We start from the raw sequence: 16437 nt of genomic DNA, 5'->3' as shown, positions 1-16437 counted from the left end.
GAAAAACATCAATTCTTGATTCGAATGTCAATGTCATATTGATAGTCTTGTACTGTGTACACTAATGTGGGTGTACATTTCAAACGAATCTTATAATTTTATCATTAGATCATATTATTAACAAAATACAAATTATTGTTTTGATAAGTAGGCTAGAAGTATTTGGTATATTGATATAATAGTGAGCAATAAATCCGCAAAAATTTTCGACATATATCGTATATACAATACAGAGGTACTATTACATCAATATATTGGAGAAGTGGGTAAATTATGAGGAGTTTTGGTAATTTATCCTAATAGTTGCAGGTGGAAATGACGAACCAAGCTTCACCAGTTGAAGAGCAGGAAAAGCTTCTGGAAGAAGCTTTAAATGTAGTTAAAGTGCAGGTAAGGTATAATTTACTACCACTTTTTAATCTACATTACTTAGGTTTAATCTACTTGGACTTAGATTAATGATTTATATTTTGACTAACCTCATGCAACTTTTTTTAATTTGTACACAATTTATATATATGCCAACTAAAGACACAAATGTTTACCCATTTCACTTTTTATAAGCTTAAACATATAGAAATGGGAACTTTTAAATGACCACTGATAATTATTAGTTTTTAATAATAACAACTCCTATTTTAGGCATTTCAAATGAAGAGATGCTTGGACAAATCAAAGTTAATGGATGCTTTAAAGCATGCATCTACAATGTTGGGAGAGTTACGTACATCCCTTCTGTCTCCTAAGAGCTACTATGAGCTATGTATCCTTTTGTAATTAAATTTAATAAGTACACAAACTTTCTACTACAGACATTTTAAAAACAGTTTGTTTACTTAGTGATAAATTTACCAAACTGTATGTGAATATTTTCTAAGTAACAATTTTTTCTTTTGACTGTGTAATGTGTTTGTGAAGTAAACTTAGGAATAAAAGAGAGTTCTAATAGAGTTAAGAAGAAGTCCAGACGGTGCTTGGAATAAATAAAATGTGTTTAATAGCAAACAGGTTTGGATGTAAAGAGTATATGATAACTATAAATTTCATATTAAAGTACTTGTTGATTCTTATCAGCACAAAGTGTATACCAAAAAAAAATCCTGACCAAAAACAGATATGGCCATAACTGATGAGCTACGGCACCTTGAACTCTACCTCCTAGAAGAGTTCCAAAAAGGGCGTAAAGTAGCTGACTTGTATGAATTGGTTCAATATGCTGGTAACATTGTGCCACGTCTGTATTTGTTAATCACTGTTGGCTTGGTGTATATTAAAACCAATACAAACTTAAGAAGAGATCTCCTAAAGGTTAGTTTTAATTTAGTTAATAATTTAATAATCTAACATCATTAAACAATTCCATACTTGATAAGGGAGCTTTCAAGTATTATGTCATGCAATTACTAAAGACTCTTAATCCCCCCTGCCCAAAATTTGTTACATAATATTTGAGCGCTCCCTAATACATTCATTAAAACAAGAATTCTATTAAATATACAATCATTTTACATCTATTATTAAGTTGTCTTTAATTTGGGCCTGATATGTTATGATGAATTGGTATGGAAATAATATTTAAAAAATTAATTCATTTCCCTTCCATACAATTACATGTTACATTAGTAGGTTTCATCTAGCAAATAACAATTCCTAAAAGCTAAGGTAAAGGCAATTTTTTTTAAATACCGTACTTGCATAATGAATTACATATATCACTTTATAGTGATTTATGAATTGAATATTATAATTTGAAAATTCGATTTGTAGAAGTTAGTAATCTAGAGCCCTGAATAAAATAGTATGAATGCATATTCCAGGATCTTGTTGAGATGTGTCGTGGTGTACAGCATCCACTGCGGGGATTGTTCTTGCGCAACTATTTATTACAGTGCACAAGAAACATTCTCCCTGATACAACAGAAGCACAAAATGAGAATGAGGGAACTGTAAGTTATTTTAAAATATTAAACTTGAAAAGCATTGACTTAACCATATGTGTTCCAAAACAAAAACTACTTTTAGGTAAGAACAAGATAATCATTTTTTTTCTGACATACTAGAAATATTGACACACATATTTCAACTCTAAAATAATTTAGAACTGAGACTTAGCGCTAAGTCTGACTCCTCCCGTACGTCAAAAATGTATTGGTCTTTGACATATGGGAGTAAGTTCACTAATTATTGTATTGCCAAGCCTGTGTAACTTCGAGACATCTGAATTAAAAAATTTAATTCAAGAGACAGATGTCTCGAAGTTACACTGGCTTAAAGATTAAGGGACTGAGTTTCATATTCTTGTAGTTAAAACTTATGTATATTTTATATTGTAAGTATAAGTTACAATGACCGATAGAAAAATATTTAAACATTTAATATATATTATATAAAATATTACAACTGTAGATGTATAAACGGTGGGTTGTAAGAAAAAAAGTATTGATACATTTTTTATAGATTTTATGATCTACAATTTTTGTCTGAGGTACTTTTATGATAAAACTTACCGTTTTGCTGAAAATCGCGAAATTCTCATTTTTTTTTTTACCTTTGACCATGAATTAAATTTTTTCCTTACACGGGAATGATGGCGAACTTCTAGACATTGTTTATAATTATATTTTGAACAATTTCACTGAAATTCAGCTTGTTGGGTCTTTATGTAACTTCACTCTCATTGTTTGGTCTAAATTGACCGGACTAGTACTTGAATCTGAGGGTACTGTACCATTACCCTGGTGAGACAACTATATTCCATATAGAGATTATTATTTGCTAATCATTAACTGTCTTTTTGAATCAGTGTCTACGAAAATCGTATTATATTAGGTTCTACTTTGTCAATAGATTTATGTATGATTAAACCTTTGTTATATCAGGCACGTGACGCAATCGACTTTGTGCTGATGAATTTCGCTGAAATGAACAAGTTGTGGGTGAGAATGCAGCATCAGGGCCACTCAAGGTATATTTAAAATAATTGTTATCCTCTATATATTCTGAGAGATTAATTTAATGAATGTGATAAAAATACTTATTTAAGAGATAAAGAAAGACGCGAACGTGAAAGATCCGAACTCCGTATATTAGTTGGGACGAATTTGGTTCGTTTGTCGCAATTGGAGTCTGTGGGCGTGGATGACTACAGACGTCTCGTGCTGCCTGGGATTTTGGAACAAGTTGTCAGTTGCAGAGATGCGATAGCTCAGGAATATCTTATGGAGTGTATTATACAGGTTTGTGCTATTTCTTATGTTATGTCATCCGTAATTTCATTCTTGTTAATTCAGTAAAATCAGTAGTTCTTTTATTAAAGCTCAAATTAAACTCTGTAGCTTTATAATGTCATCTATTTAATTGTTTAGCCCAGAATAAAATCATATTAATGTCTTATTTATGCTATAATATAATGTATCTAACCTTTTATCTTATTGTTTAAATGTCTACTGTCAAGACATAATTTGTACACAGATAATTAATAATTAGTCAAATCCTTGGAGTTTATACAGACAAAAAGTTTTTTTGACATAGCCGAAATTTTAATTTTTTATTACATATTCTCTAGACAGTATGGGCGAAAGACTTAAGCCTGCCCTATCGGCGAAAAAAATAAGTAGGTGTCATTGCCATTTTGCAGCATTACTCGTATGTCAACGGACTTTGACATACAAAACCTTCATGGCGCCACAGATTTAAACTTATATTACCATTTTCCTATTTATTTGATGATCAAATTAAAGAAAACATAACTATCATCAACAATTGTACAGTAATTCTTAATTTTACTACTAATTAGTAGTCTGTGATATATAAAAACTTAATATTCATAATAAGATCTATATAGCTTATTTATTTATCTGACACTTTGTTGCAAGATAATTAAATAATATGGAGGACTTTTGCTTTTGAGCAAATCAAAATTGAATATGGAATATTTTAATATTTTACACTGTCCCTAGGTATTCCCTGACGAGTTCCACTTGGCGAATCTGCAGCCATTTTTAAAATCGTGCGAAGAACTACAACCCGGAGTCAATATCAAGAACATTATTATCGCTTTAATTGAGCGATTGGCTGCCTTTAGTCAGGTAATTAAATTGAACCTTTTTTATTCATTTAAATTATTTGATATTCTATTTTTACCAATAACGCCTTTTTCGACAAATAAAAGATACAAAAAGTAAGTAAGGTGCTGTTTGAAATGTATCTTATTCTACCAAATACATTCAAAATTTCATTAAAAATAGCCGAGCGGTTTTGGAGTGTCTGAGTGAAACTCACAAATATATATTTTTTTATAGAGAAACGAAGGCAATGTCAACTTAAGCGTGGTTCTAGAAGATGGGAAACAGGAGGAGGTGCAATTGTTTGAAGTTTTCTCGGATCAAGTCGCTGCCATCACTCAGGTATTTAGTATTATAATTTTTATCTTTATATGTAGCATTAAGAACCTTGTTTTATATTATCTGCATTCTATTTATATTTATAAACATGTGTTACGACTCGAGACATTACAAAAAAGGTTACTGTGGTGTTTCGAAAAAAAAGTTGCCAACATACGAAACCCGGATAGCCCACTTTAAGATGTCATTGGAGAATCGCAAAAACTTAATTGATATATCATTTGATTGCCCCAAGCCTTTACCAAATACCCTACCCTTGTACCCTTTAAATACCACTGGCATCCCACTATTCCATTTGTGGTTTAACCTCAATGCTGTCCAGATTGAGCACTCTGATAAACGAGCTCTATTCTGACAGCTATCATTTTTTGACAAGTCAGAGATTGCAAACCTTTTTTGGCCGGACATTATTCAATGTCAATACGACATCTTAGTCTATGTATACATTTTATTTGTTAGTGAATGTATCCAGTTCTCCACATTAAAGAAGAAATTGTTTCTCTTGATTGTACGATGAATAATAACCAAATAGGCATCGATCAAACATATACTATATTATACATATTATGAGTTTGCCTAAATATAATTAAATAAGTCCAGTTTTTGTTTGATCTAGAGTCGAACCCCACTACCCGTATTAATGTGATAAGCTCTTGTTTTAAACTATTGTAATTGTCATCTAGCTTCATTTATCAACCGCCACCGGACTTAACTCGTCCAAAAACTTTTTTTTTTTAACAGAGCCGCACAGACATGCCACCCGAAGACATGCTATCTCTCCAACTGGCTTTACTTAAGTTGGCTCAACGCTGTCACCCAGACAAACTGAGTTACGCTGACCGTGTACTGGCTCACACCGACAGGATCTGCACCGACATTCAGCAGGCGAGGTATTCTTTTATTTAAGATAACACTTTTTAAACGGATTGAAGCTATGTATTATCATTATAAACTTATAATTATTTACATAATTTTAAATTTAATTTTTTCCGACGTTTAGCGTGCTTTACAGCGTGCGTGGTCACGGTGACACGCACTTATAAGTTTATAATAATAATACATAGCTTCAATCTGTTTAAAAAGTGTTTTTTTAATGTGTAAAAGCTATGTTAACAAAATTTTTATATTTGTTCATATTTTATGTTTGGAAAATTTACAATTAATATCTACAGTTAACAAATCTTCTAGATTAGTGGCTTGAACGTACGTCTCTTACCCCTAAAGTAGTGGGTTCGATCACCGGTTGTGCCCTAATGGCCTTTTCAGTATATATTCGCATTTAACACTCGCCCGAATGAAGAAAAACATCGTGAGGAAGCCGGCATGCCTTAGACCTAAAACTTTATTAAGTGTGTCAGGCACAGAAGGCACTTTTGTGCTCAATTTCCTTCACTATATAAGCGATTGTTGACCGATAAAGAAAAGTCCAAATTGGCCTCGATTCGAGCGCAAAAAGGCCAACATACTCTTAAAGTCTGCTACTTTTAATGGTCCATTGTATAGGCTATCTCGCTCTTTCGACTTGATAAAAATGGTGATAAGTTTTACAAAAGTCTTCCAAGTTACCATTACCTTGTGTATCATGCTCTCAATGAGGTTAAGTTTTCATATACAGTAGAATCCGTTTATTATGACCCCGCCTATATTGACCAACCTGTTATTATGACGTAATTACACTACGAAGTTTGGTTTTCATATAAAATTATTTATAAAAAAAAGTCGGATATAATGACTTCCCTTACAGTGACATGTCGCTTATTATGACCCATTTTTAATAGATTATGTCCGGTTATAATGACCTCGCTTATTATGACCCATTTTTAATAGATTATGTCCGGTTATAATGACCTCGCTTATTATGACCCATTTTTAATAGATTATGTCCGGTTATAATGACCTCGCTTATTATGACCCATTTTTAATAGACTATGTCCGGTTATAATGACCTCGCTTATTATGACCCATTTTTAATAGATTATGTCCGGTTATAATGACCTCGCTTATTATGACCCATTTTTAATAGACTATGTCCGGTTATAATGACCTCGCTTATTATGACCCATTTTTAATAGATTATGTCCGGTTATAATGACCTCGCTTATTATGACCCATTTTTAATAGATTATGTCCGTTTATAATAACCTCGCTTATTATGACCCATTTTTAATAGACTATGTCCGGTTATAATGACCTCGCTTATTATGACCCATTTTTAATAGATTATGTCCGGTTATAATGACCTCGCTTATTATGACCCATTTTTAATAGATTATGTCCGGTTATAATGACCTCGCTTATTATGACCCATTTTCAATATATTATGTCCGGTTATAATGACCTCGCTTATTATGACCCATTTTTAATAGATTATGTCCGGTTATAATGACCTCGCTTATTATGACCCATTTTTAATAGATTATGTCCGGTTATAATGACCTCGCTTATTATGACCCATTTTTAATAGATTATGTCCGGTTATAATGACCTCGCTTATTATGACCCATTTTTAATAGATTATGTCCGGTTATAATGACCTCGCTTATTATGACCCAATTGATTGATTGATTCTTTACACCTCCGGTAATGTTCGTTGATTCCCGACGAAGTTCGGCACGTGGCTCGTTTTTGTTTTGAATCTCAGTGAGTAATTGACGCCATTAGTGCTAAGGAACAGCTCGAAAGTGATGGTGAAGAGGAAGCCGAGGTAATGGTGCTTACCATTACCTACCGCAGAAGAGGCATTAAAAGCTGCAGAGTTATTATGACGATTTGTTCACAGCAATATTGTAAATGATAATTTGAACATAGCTATGTCTTCTATACACAATAGTATTAGAGACTGTTTTTACAATAAAATGAAAAAGCAGACAAAAATTACAGATTATTTACATTAAAAAATACACGTGTATGTGTTATAATGTGCTGATTACGTGCAATTTTGTTTTTGAATTAATATGTATGTATATATATGTACATAATTACTATGTTTCTGTATTAAAATACTTAAGTACAAACATATGTACATATTTACATAAAGAAAGGTTTTTCATTTCACAAAACCCTTTGTGTGACGTCCACTTATTATGACGTGTTTGTCAATTCCTTTCGATGTCATTATAAACGGAATCTACTGTAGTTTTAGGTATTTTTTTTATGGTTGCTTGTTAATTTTTTCCCCTTGCTAGCTTGCTTATGTTCTAATACAATTGATGTATACGTAAAGTGTGTAAAATTTGTGATGTCATATTTTCTTGTACAATTTTATGTGTACGCGTTGTTTTAGAACGTAAAAAAAACACAGATTAAAAGTGTTTTATAAACAGATTATAACCAATTTGCAATGATTGCAGCGGCAGAAACCACATAGAACACAACACGCCAGTGTTCAAAGAGCTGATGAAGATTCTGAAGCTCCCGGCAGACCATTACAAGAACATCTTAACGTTGATCAAACTCCAGAACTACGCGCCCCTCATCAATCGCCTCAACCAACCTGGAAGGCTGATGATTGCCGTGCATTTAATCACGGATGTTATAGAGAGCGATACTACGGTGTCATCACCAGAAGATGTATGTCTTGTCCTGTGTGTGTCTGAATTGGAGATTTGTGTAAAAGAATTTTAGTGTTTGTCCAAAAATTTGTGGGATCCCTCTGCATCTTCCACCGCATTTACCATGGAGTGTTCAGAGGAGTAGTTCCGTCTAATACCTGCAGGTATTAGACGGAACTACTCCTCCTGAGTTTCATCATCGGACGTCAAGGCAGAATACAAAATACCATCCGTTGTTTCACAACTGAGCGTTTCTTAAGAGAATTTTTTACCGCTCCCCTGTTGGGAGCCATATGATGTGGGGGGATGGGGGAGCGATACCAGCTGACGTAATTCGGAACCAATTAGGGTGCTTCAAGAAAAGCCTGGCAACGCACTTGCGAGCTTTCTAGCAGTGCGAATGTCCATGGGTGGCGGTATCATAAAAATCAGATGAGCCTCATGTCCGTTTTGGGACCTGGGACCAATGCACCCACATAATTGGTGTCCATAGCCTGAGATGACTTCCCTTTTTTGTCGTCCCTTAGGGTCCTTTGCCTCTTATTATATATAATAAATTTATCGATTGGCTCAGTTATTCCAGCAGCTATGTAAGTTTCATCAAAATTGGTTCAGTGATTTTAAAGATGTGGGTAATATGGCTTAATTGATGATGGTTTTTGTATGGTTTTCATACGCATGTATCGTCCATACAACGTGGGGTCTATGATCGTATAATTTGTATTGTTTATGGAATTTTATTTGTTTTGCTTTTGTTGAGGCCAGATCGTAGAATTGATCATTGCATGATATTATCAAATTTTGCTGAAAATATGCTGAGTTTTTTGGCCCGTTCTTCTCAGAACGAGGCCTGCTGCTAGACAAATGAACTGATGGCGTAAATTTGACATGCATAAGTGTACAAATTGTACCTAAATGAATAAATAACTTTTGAATTTCATTCCTTTGTTCACTAGGTCTCTATAATAACGTGAAAAATATAGTTTTTTTTTATTATAGGTTGATTCAGTTCTCTCGATGGTTGATGTGCTGGTGAAGGATCAAACTGGACAAGTAGAAGAGAATACGGAAGACTTTGTGGAAGAACAGGGACTTATGGCCAGGTAATACATATATGTGACCAAGCCCTTGGAGCCTTGGAGTCTTATTACTGCAAAATAGTATTAAGAAATTTTAAGTATATACAATTATTACGACTTTCCTTCCACAAGTGAGCGTTCGGCACCACTATATGGGACCAGCTACCCGCTAAAGTAGTTCCGAACCAATTCGACTTAGGCCTACCAAATCTAATAAAACCGGCAACGCTTCCGCAACCGCAAGCCTTCTAGCATTGAGAGTGTCCAAGTGATACTCACGTAACATCAGTTGAGCTGGAGGCTGTTTTTCCTTTGTTGTACAAAAAAATCTAAATCAGTTATTTTACTAATATATTATAAAAGACCCAAACTTTTACATACGTTTTACTTATTTACACTTGACGTTTCATGAAATAATCGATTTTCTAATCCGACTACGACATTTTAACGAAAACTGTAACTTGTGTTATTTTACTAGATTTATAAATAATAATAAAACCAAAAAACTTATATCCATTGTTAACAATTGTTAAGAGTAGACAACTTATTATATTCATTATGTTTGTCACTATTTATCCCAACTGTAGGACTCTTCCAGCTTTTTCCAGTTCCATCCACGGCTTTCTCCAATCGCTTCCTGCTAAGGCTCTTCATCTTCTATCCACCTTTTATGGCGTTTTCTTCTCCTTCCCCCTGGTCCATATAAAGTCTTTAAAGTGCATCTTTTATCCTTTTCTAGACTTATACATCACTTCAAATCGGATTCAGCTGATCAGCAGTATCAAATACTGAGCGCTGCGAGGAAAGCGCTTCAAAGCGGCGGCGTTAAGCGGATTCAGCATACTTTCCCACCTATAGTGTTCCACGCTTACAGACTGGCTTTCATCTACAAGGACATTAAGGATCAGGTAAACGGAGACTTGAGACAAGAATCATTAATACATGAGAGTAGAGATGTGGGGTCACTCTGCATCTTCTACCGCATTTACCATGGAGAGTGTTCAGAGTTGTTCGGATTAATACCTGCAGCTGAGTTTCAGCATCGGACGTCGAGGCAAAATACAAAATTCCACCCGTATCACCTCGACGTCCGACGTTCCACGTCTGAGCGTTTCTCAAGCAGCCAGCCGGAACCAGCTGCCCACTGAAGTATTTCCGAACCAATTCGACTTAGGGTCCTGCAAGAAAAGAGCGTACAAATTCTTAAAAGGCCGGCAACGCACTCGCGAGCCCTCTGGCATTGAGAGTGTCCATGGGCGGCGGTATCACTTAACATCAGGTGAGCCTCCTGCCCGTTTGCCCCCTATTTTATAAAAAAAAAATGTGTGTGACACAAGTCAGAAGTTATACATACTTCTTTGGCGTAACAAGATAAAAATATTTTTATAATTTTATCATTCGCGTTCCATTCTACGTTTGTAGAATAAATGACAAATACAATTTTAAAAAAATATTTAATACATTGAAAGTTTTATTATAACGTATTATCTAGTTAAATAAACTTTATTTAAATATCACATACAATATTTATACGTAATTAAAGAGATGGACATTTTTTGTTTTAAAATTTTGACTATGCTTCAGCGTGTCGTTTTTTATGACGGTGTGCGCGCGCATCGTACAAATTTACTCACATCATTTTTCCCTAACGCGCCAAACGAAGTATAACTTCAATAGTATGATTAATATAAATAAATGAAAATAGTAATAGTACCTTTAAAAGTATAATTAATATGATTAATATAATAAATAAATGATGTTATTTATTGTTGTAAATGTTATATGGGAGAAAATAAATAAATAAAAATTTAATTTAACAGTCGTAATTTCAAGATCCCGCCAAAACGCTCCTATGCAAGATGGCGTCGCGTCATTCCCATTGAAGCCTGTTAATACGTCAAGTACAAATGTCATTTTTTATGTGTTAATTATTTCTAAATTACTCATATTTTGAGCATCGTGGTCAGCGACGAAGCATCTGCAGCGAACTATCTGTTTGCACCGGTTTCTGTCCAGCGCCTCTCTTATGACAGCGTACAGTTTTGAGGACGATGTCTTTCACTTGATCGGTCCATCTGGTTGGTGAACTGCCTCGAGATCTTTTGTTTTCTGTGTTAGCTACCACGATCAGTTTCTCCAAGTTCTCATCGCCTCTGCGCCTGCGATACAATTCGCTGTTGGCATATCGAAGACAGGCGAGTTCGTATGCGGAGTTTGGTTAGGATCGATGTATCAATACGCTTGCGACAAAACACAAACAATACACAAAAATATATTTACAAGTCGTCATCGTCGACTAATCTGTGGCCGTTATGTGTCACGTGATAGACGTATGAAATGAATATTGTTATTTATGGATATTTTTCATAAATGATTGCTATTTTGTATATTTTTTCCCAATAACACTTTTGAAAGTTTTTTTTTATGGTTTACTTTCAATGAAAGTCTATGTTTCATAATCCTCCTCTTGATCAGTTCTCGACCATTTCTCTTTATTGAAGTTGAGTGATCAAAAGTTTATTATCATGAATTTCACTACGTTTACAGACATGGGTTGACATAATGTCCTAGAGCCCCTAAAGTCGTTCACTCAAAGCCCTGTGCATCTATGTCTCTTTCTATGTGTCCGATTAACATTTCTCATATACATGTATACAATACAATGTACCAATGTACATATGTTTGTAGCGATATACGACAAATACTTTACATATTTTAATATTGTTTCAGGATGAGATGTGGGAGAAGAAATGCCAAAAAATCTTCCAATTCTGCTATCAGACAATCGGAATGCTGGTTAAGGCTGAGTTGGCTGAACTGCCTCTAAGGTATTTTTAATATTTATTAGAAATCTGATTATTACAATTTTAAAACATCGTCCTACTTCTAAAAGCTATTGGGATGTCCCAAATTAAATGAATGTATCAAACTCACGTTACTCAAGAATGTAATGTTCTGACATTTGCAATGCAAATTTATGCATTACAAACATATATTCTGGTTGAGAATCTTTTTGGTTATATACATGATTTTACGTATTGACTGGTGTATTTTATAAGCTTTATGCTTAATTAACCCTAAACAAAAAATAGTGTTGATTTCTTTAATTGAAAACACCATTAAACTTCGATATAAGGAGTTCCCTTCGAAAATGGACAAAAATTTTATAAACTTCCAAACTAATATTGAAATAAAACCTTTTAAAAAGGAAAGTAAAACACGCGTTTTTACTATCTATAAAATTTACAAAATTATATTATATTGATTGTATAAGTTGTTGCCATGACAAAAAAACAGGTCACAGATTAGTCGAATTAACGATGACTTGTAAATATAATCTTTACCGGTCTGTCTAATCCTATAGTGCCTTTGAGTATAACTATGTCGGAGACTGTTTTTATTGGAAGTATGATATATTATTAATGGTGATATTAATTTATCCAATATATTTTTAATTCATAAATGATTATTGACACTTGAATTTTTGACGTTTGTTTACATGGCATGCCATGGCGACTGATGCGACGCCATCTTGACTTTTTGGCGGGATTTTTAAATTATGCATCTTTTAAAGCCAATTAACAGAATTAACAATAACAATTTGTAAAGGAGCATTGTCGGCCTAGTCACTTCAGTGTTCCTCAAACCTGAAGCCGTAGGTTCGATCCCCGGCTTTGCACCGATGGACTTTCTTACTATGTGCGCATTTGCATTCGCTCGAGCGGTGAATGAAGATATCGTGAGGAAACCGGCTTGCCATAGACTCAAAAAGTCGACGGCGTGTGTCAGGCACGACAAGATGATCATGAAACAGATACAAAAATCTGAGGCCCAGACCTAAAAAGGTTGTAGCACCACTGATTTATTTATTTTTATCGGTTATATAGTTACTATTAAATAATCTGACAAATCTAAAATCTTGTCAAACATTCTTTTACTATTTTTATTCTCATTTTCTTAGATTATACCTTCAAGGAGCACTGGCAATAAGCGAAATAGGTTTCGCAAACCACGAGACAATCGCATACGAATACCTTTCGCAGGCTTTTACCTTATACGAAGACGAAATTTCGGATAGCAAGGCACAGTTGGCCGCTATAACGCTCATTATCGCCACTTTTGAGCAGATCAATTGCTTTGGTAAGTTTTTAAACCTCAATTAAAGTTGATGGATCTGTATGATTTGTTTAACTTAGTGTTTATTATGTTAGTGTGTTCACAAACAACATGAAGTTCCAGTTTGGTTGTTGTAGGGTTTTTATAATGTTTAAATAATATTTCATCAAATTTACTTCTATACACCATATTAGAGGTACAGATACCGGCAAACTTCTTGAGCATTAAACAAGAGAGTGAAAAACATCATGAAGAAACAGGCCTTAGATCAAAAAAAACAAATAGCTTCCTTATTAGAAAAACATGATCGCATAGTTAATACAGAAATCTGACTCAACCTTAGACTGGATGATTATATATTAGGTCCTTACATATGAAATTGGCGTTTTGTATGGGAGGAACAAAAAGTCGAATATTTTTAAATATAATATATTTAATTAATCAAAGTATGAACCATTGTTTTCTATGCACTTTTGCCATCTCATAGGTAGATGCCATTCATTGATCCCTTCACTAAAAAAAACAGTCGGACGGGAATCAATAAAATCTGTGAAGGCGATTTGGACTGCCCCATCAGAGTTAAATTTTTTCCCTTGCAAGAAGTTGTCCAAATTTCGAAAAAAATGGTAATCTGTTGGAGCAAGGTCCGGGGAGTACAGAGGATGTCTTAGACATTCCAATTGAAGCTCTTCTAATTTGGTAGCCATCTGTTGTGCAGTGTGTGGTCTAGCGTTGTCGTGAAGTAGCAGTGGCGTGGAGCGATTGACCAGCCTAGGTTGTTTAGCCGCTAGCTTTTCCATCATGGTTTGCAATTGCTGACAATAGACATCAGCCGTAATAGTCTGGCCAGATTTGAGAAAACTGCAATGAACAATACCGGCACTAGTCCACCAAACGCTTACAAGTAAGCTTTTTGGGGTTAATTTTCGCTTGGGGCAGGATTTGGCTGGCTGGCCAGGATCCAACCATTGCGCTGAGCGCTTCCGATTATCGTAAAGAATCCATTTTTCATCACAAGTAATGATTCGGTTTAAAATACCTTCATTATTGTGCCGGTTCTGTAATGTAACGCAGCAGTCTGCAGCTAACTCGGACGTGGTTTGCGATGGATCCGCTTTCACAAATAGCCTTCAATACTTCATTATCAACTTGGGTCTCAGGCCGTCCACGGGGCTTGTTCTGTAGGTCGAAATTTCCAGAACGAAAACGTTGGAACCAAAAACGAACTGTGTTTTCTTTTGCAACATGACCGCCATACACATCATTCACCCTTCGAGTCGTTTCCGCAGCACTAGTGCCACAGCGGATCTCGTAATCGTAAATAATGCGATACTTTAAGTTTTACATTTTGTAAAATGAGTGACACAAACAGAAAAAAAAACAGAAGAAAAAAACAAATGAATGACGGTCATCGAAGCACAAATACATGAGTAAATAGCTGTACAAATTAGAATTTGAAATTCCTAACCAAAGAGGAGGTATTTGAGGTCAAAGTGGCCAGTACGACAAAACGCTAATCACCTACTTGACTATTAAACAAAGTACGGGAAAGAGAATCGGAGATGTCACTTTTCTGTATCAAGTCGTTATTTATCAGGCAGGCAGTCTCGCGACCACGTCTGCTGTTATGTATCCGAAACTTAACTTAAACTTCCGTAAAGTTCTATGTAATCTTATCATATACAATTTTAGGTTCTGAAAACGCTGAGCCGATGCGTAATCAGTGTGCATTGGCAGCTAGTAAGTTACTCAAGAAGCCAGATCAGAGTCGCGCTGTTGCGTTATGTGCTCATCTCTTCTGGAAGGGGGCTAAGGACGGGAAACCGGTAAGAATTTATACCGCATTAGTCTGTGCGTAGGATTTTATTTTAGGTTTGACAACTGTCACGTCATTATAGTTTCAGGATTTTTTTTACGGCAAACGGGTAGTGCCTCATCTGATTGGTGATACCGCTGCCCATGGACGCTCAAAGCCAGGGCTCGCGAGTGCGTTGCCGGCCCTTTAAGATTTGGTACGCTCTTTTCTTGAAGGACCCTAAGTCGATCGTTTTGGAAATACTTCAGTGAACAGCTGGTTCCACTTAGTGGCAGTGCGCGGTAAAACTGCCTAAGATAACAGTCTTAATATTAAATATATAATAGTATGTTTTTGTGAAAATAATAAATACATCAAAATTATCTTGGTTTCGCATGACTGACACGCTGGAATTATTTCCGAACTGGATCAAAAGTAGTCTTCTAGAATGATCTTTTCATTCATTCTGAATGCTCAGATATAATAATATGAGAAGAAAGTTAATAACAGCTCTACGGTACAGCTCAAAAAATCATGTATTCTGTTTTAAGTGGGCCCTAAACGCAGAAACGAGAGCTCTAGAATGCCTCAAAAAGGCAGCGAAGGTCGCCCAACAATGTATGGACGGAGGTGTACAGGCGCAACTGTTGGCAGAACTATTGGGAAGATACGTTCTGCTCAGAGAGAGAGGGTGTGAGGCGCTCACCACCAACCTCATACAAGCTGTAATAAGTATAATTAATCTTAAATTCATATATTACTATACATCTATTCTACTTCCAATTCCAATTCTTATTCATTTATAAAATTCATGCCCCAACTACATTTGCGGAAACACTAAACTAACATGTCCATGGTAAACAAATCTAAAATTTAATTAATACAAGAATTTGTTTTGTTGCTTGTAAATTTATAACTAAATATCTCACTCGAATATTGTATTTTCTTAACAGATAATTCAAAAGATCCGTGAAGAATTAGCAAATCTGGACCAGAGTGAAGAAGTGGAACAAGTAACGAAGCACTTCCATAATACCCTTCAGCATCTACAAAGTCGTATGGAATGCCCAGACCCAGATTCACTTGGTTACGAGGGTCTGCAACTAGCCTAAAACTTTTTATATTGTCTATGGAAGGAATAGGTTTGATTGTATTCTGATTTGGTTATGGTGTGGTTATGTAAATTTTGAATCTGTATCTTCTAGTATCTAGATTTACAGTACCTAATTCCAATATACAACTGTTATGGAAGAAATATTTGTTTTTGGCTGTAAAATTATAGTTTCTTATGAAATTATGATAAATAAATGTATGTATTTATCTTTATATAGAGGAGATAAATGGAACTTCTTAGTTAGCTGATAAGCTATTATCAGAAATTAATCACAATGTTATCATGTTTATAATTTTAAGATCTATCAAGATGAAATATATAATTATTTTTATATTGTCTTTTATCTTATTTTAAACCTTAAAAGATTTTCTATAACCAT

General features: G+C 34.7%; 1 protein-coding gene across 3 annotated transcripts; it reads left to right on the top strand.

The window, feature by feature from the left end:
* Positions 1-50: 50 nt before the first annotated feature.
* LOC123707255 (vacuolar protein sorting-associated protein 35) lies at positions 51-16389 on the top strand. Of its 3 annotated transcripts, none has more exons than XM_045657146.1 (18): positions 51-235; positions 310-390; positions 643-763; positions 1115-1308; positions 1818-1946; positions 2880-2965; positions 3044-3236; positions 3960-4088; positions 4302-4406; positions 5145-5293; positions 7754-7973; positions 8954-9057; positions 9773-9941; positions 11764-11861; positions 12995-13173; positions 14842-14975; positions 15496-15669; positions 15898-16389. In XM_045657146.1, exons 2-18 carry the CDS (start codon positions 316-318, stop codon positions 16054-16056), a joined length of 2418 nt encoding a protein of 805 aa, XP_045513102.1. In that variant the 5' UTR covers positions 51-235; positions 310-315; the 3' UTR covers positions 16057-16389. The 3 variants fall into 3 exon arrangements, with proteins under 3 accessions (XP_045513102.1, XP_045513101.1, XP_045513103.1); XM_045657145.1 differs by having other exon boundaries at positions 304-390; XM_045657147.1 differs by having other exon boundaries at positions 304-390; positions 15496-15676; positions 15898-16049.
* Positions 16390-16437: the final 48 nt, after the last annotated feature.

Source organism: Pieris brassicae, chromosome 3, assembly GCF_905147105.1.
Source record: "Pieris brassicae chromosome 3, ilPieBrab1.1, whole genome shotgun sequence".
Classification (NCBI taxonomy): Eukaryota; Metazoa; Arthropoda; class Insecta; order Lepidoptera; family Pieridae; genus Pieris; species Pieris brassicae.
This window is presented reverse-complemented; position numbering and strand designations above follow the sequence as displayed.

Excerpts from the sequence above, each read along its gene's own strand:
- LOC123707255 (XM_045657146.1), top strand. The coding sequence starts at position 316 with ATGACGAACCAAGCTTCACCAGTTGAAGAGCAGGAAAAGCTTCTGGAA. Across the intron at positions 7,974-8,953 it reads CGGTGTCATCACCAGAAGAT|GTTGATTCAGTTCTCTCGAT; the intron begins GTATGTCTTGTC and ends TTTTTATTATAG. Across the intron at positions 14,976-15,495 it reads GGGCTAAGGACGGGAAACCG|TGGGCCCTAAACGCAGAAAC; the intron begins GTAAGAATTTAT and ends TTCTGTTTTAAG.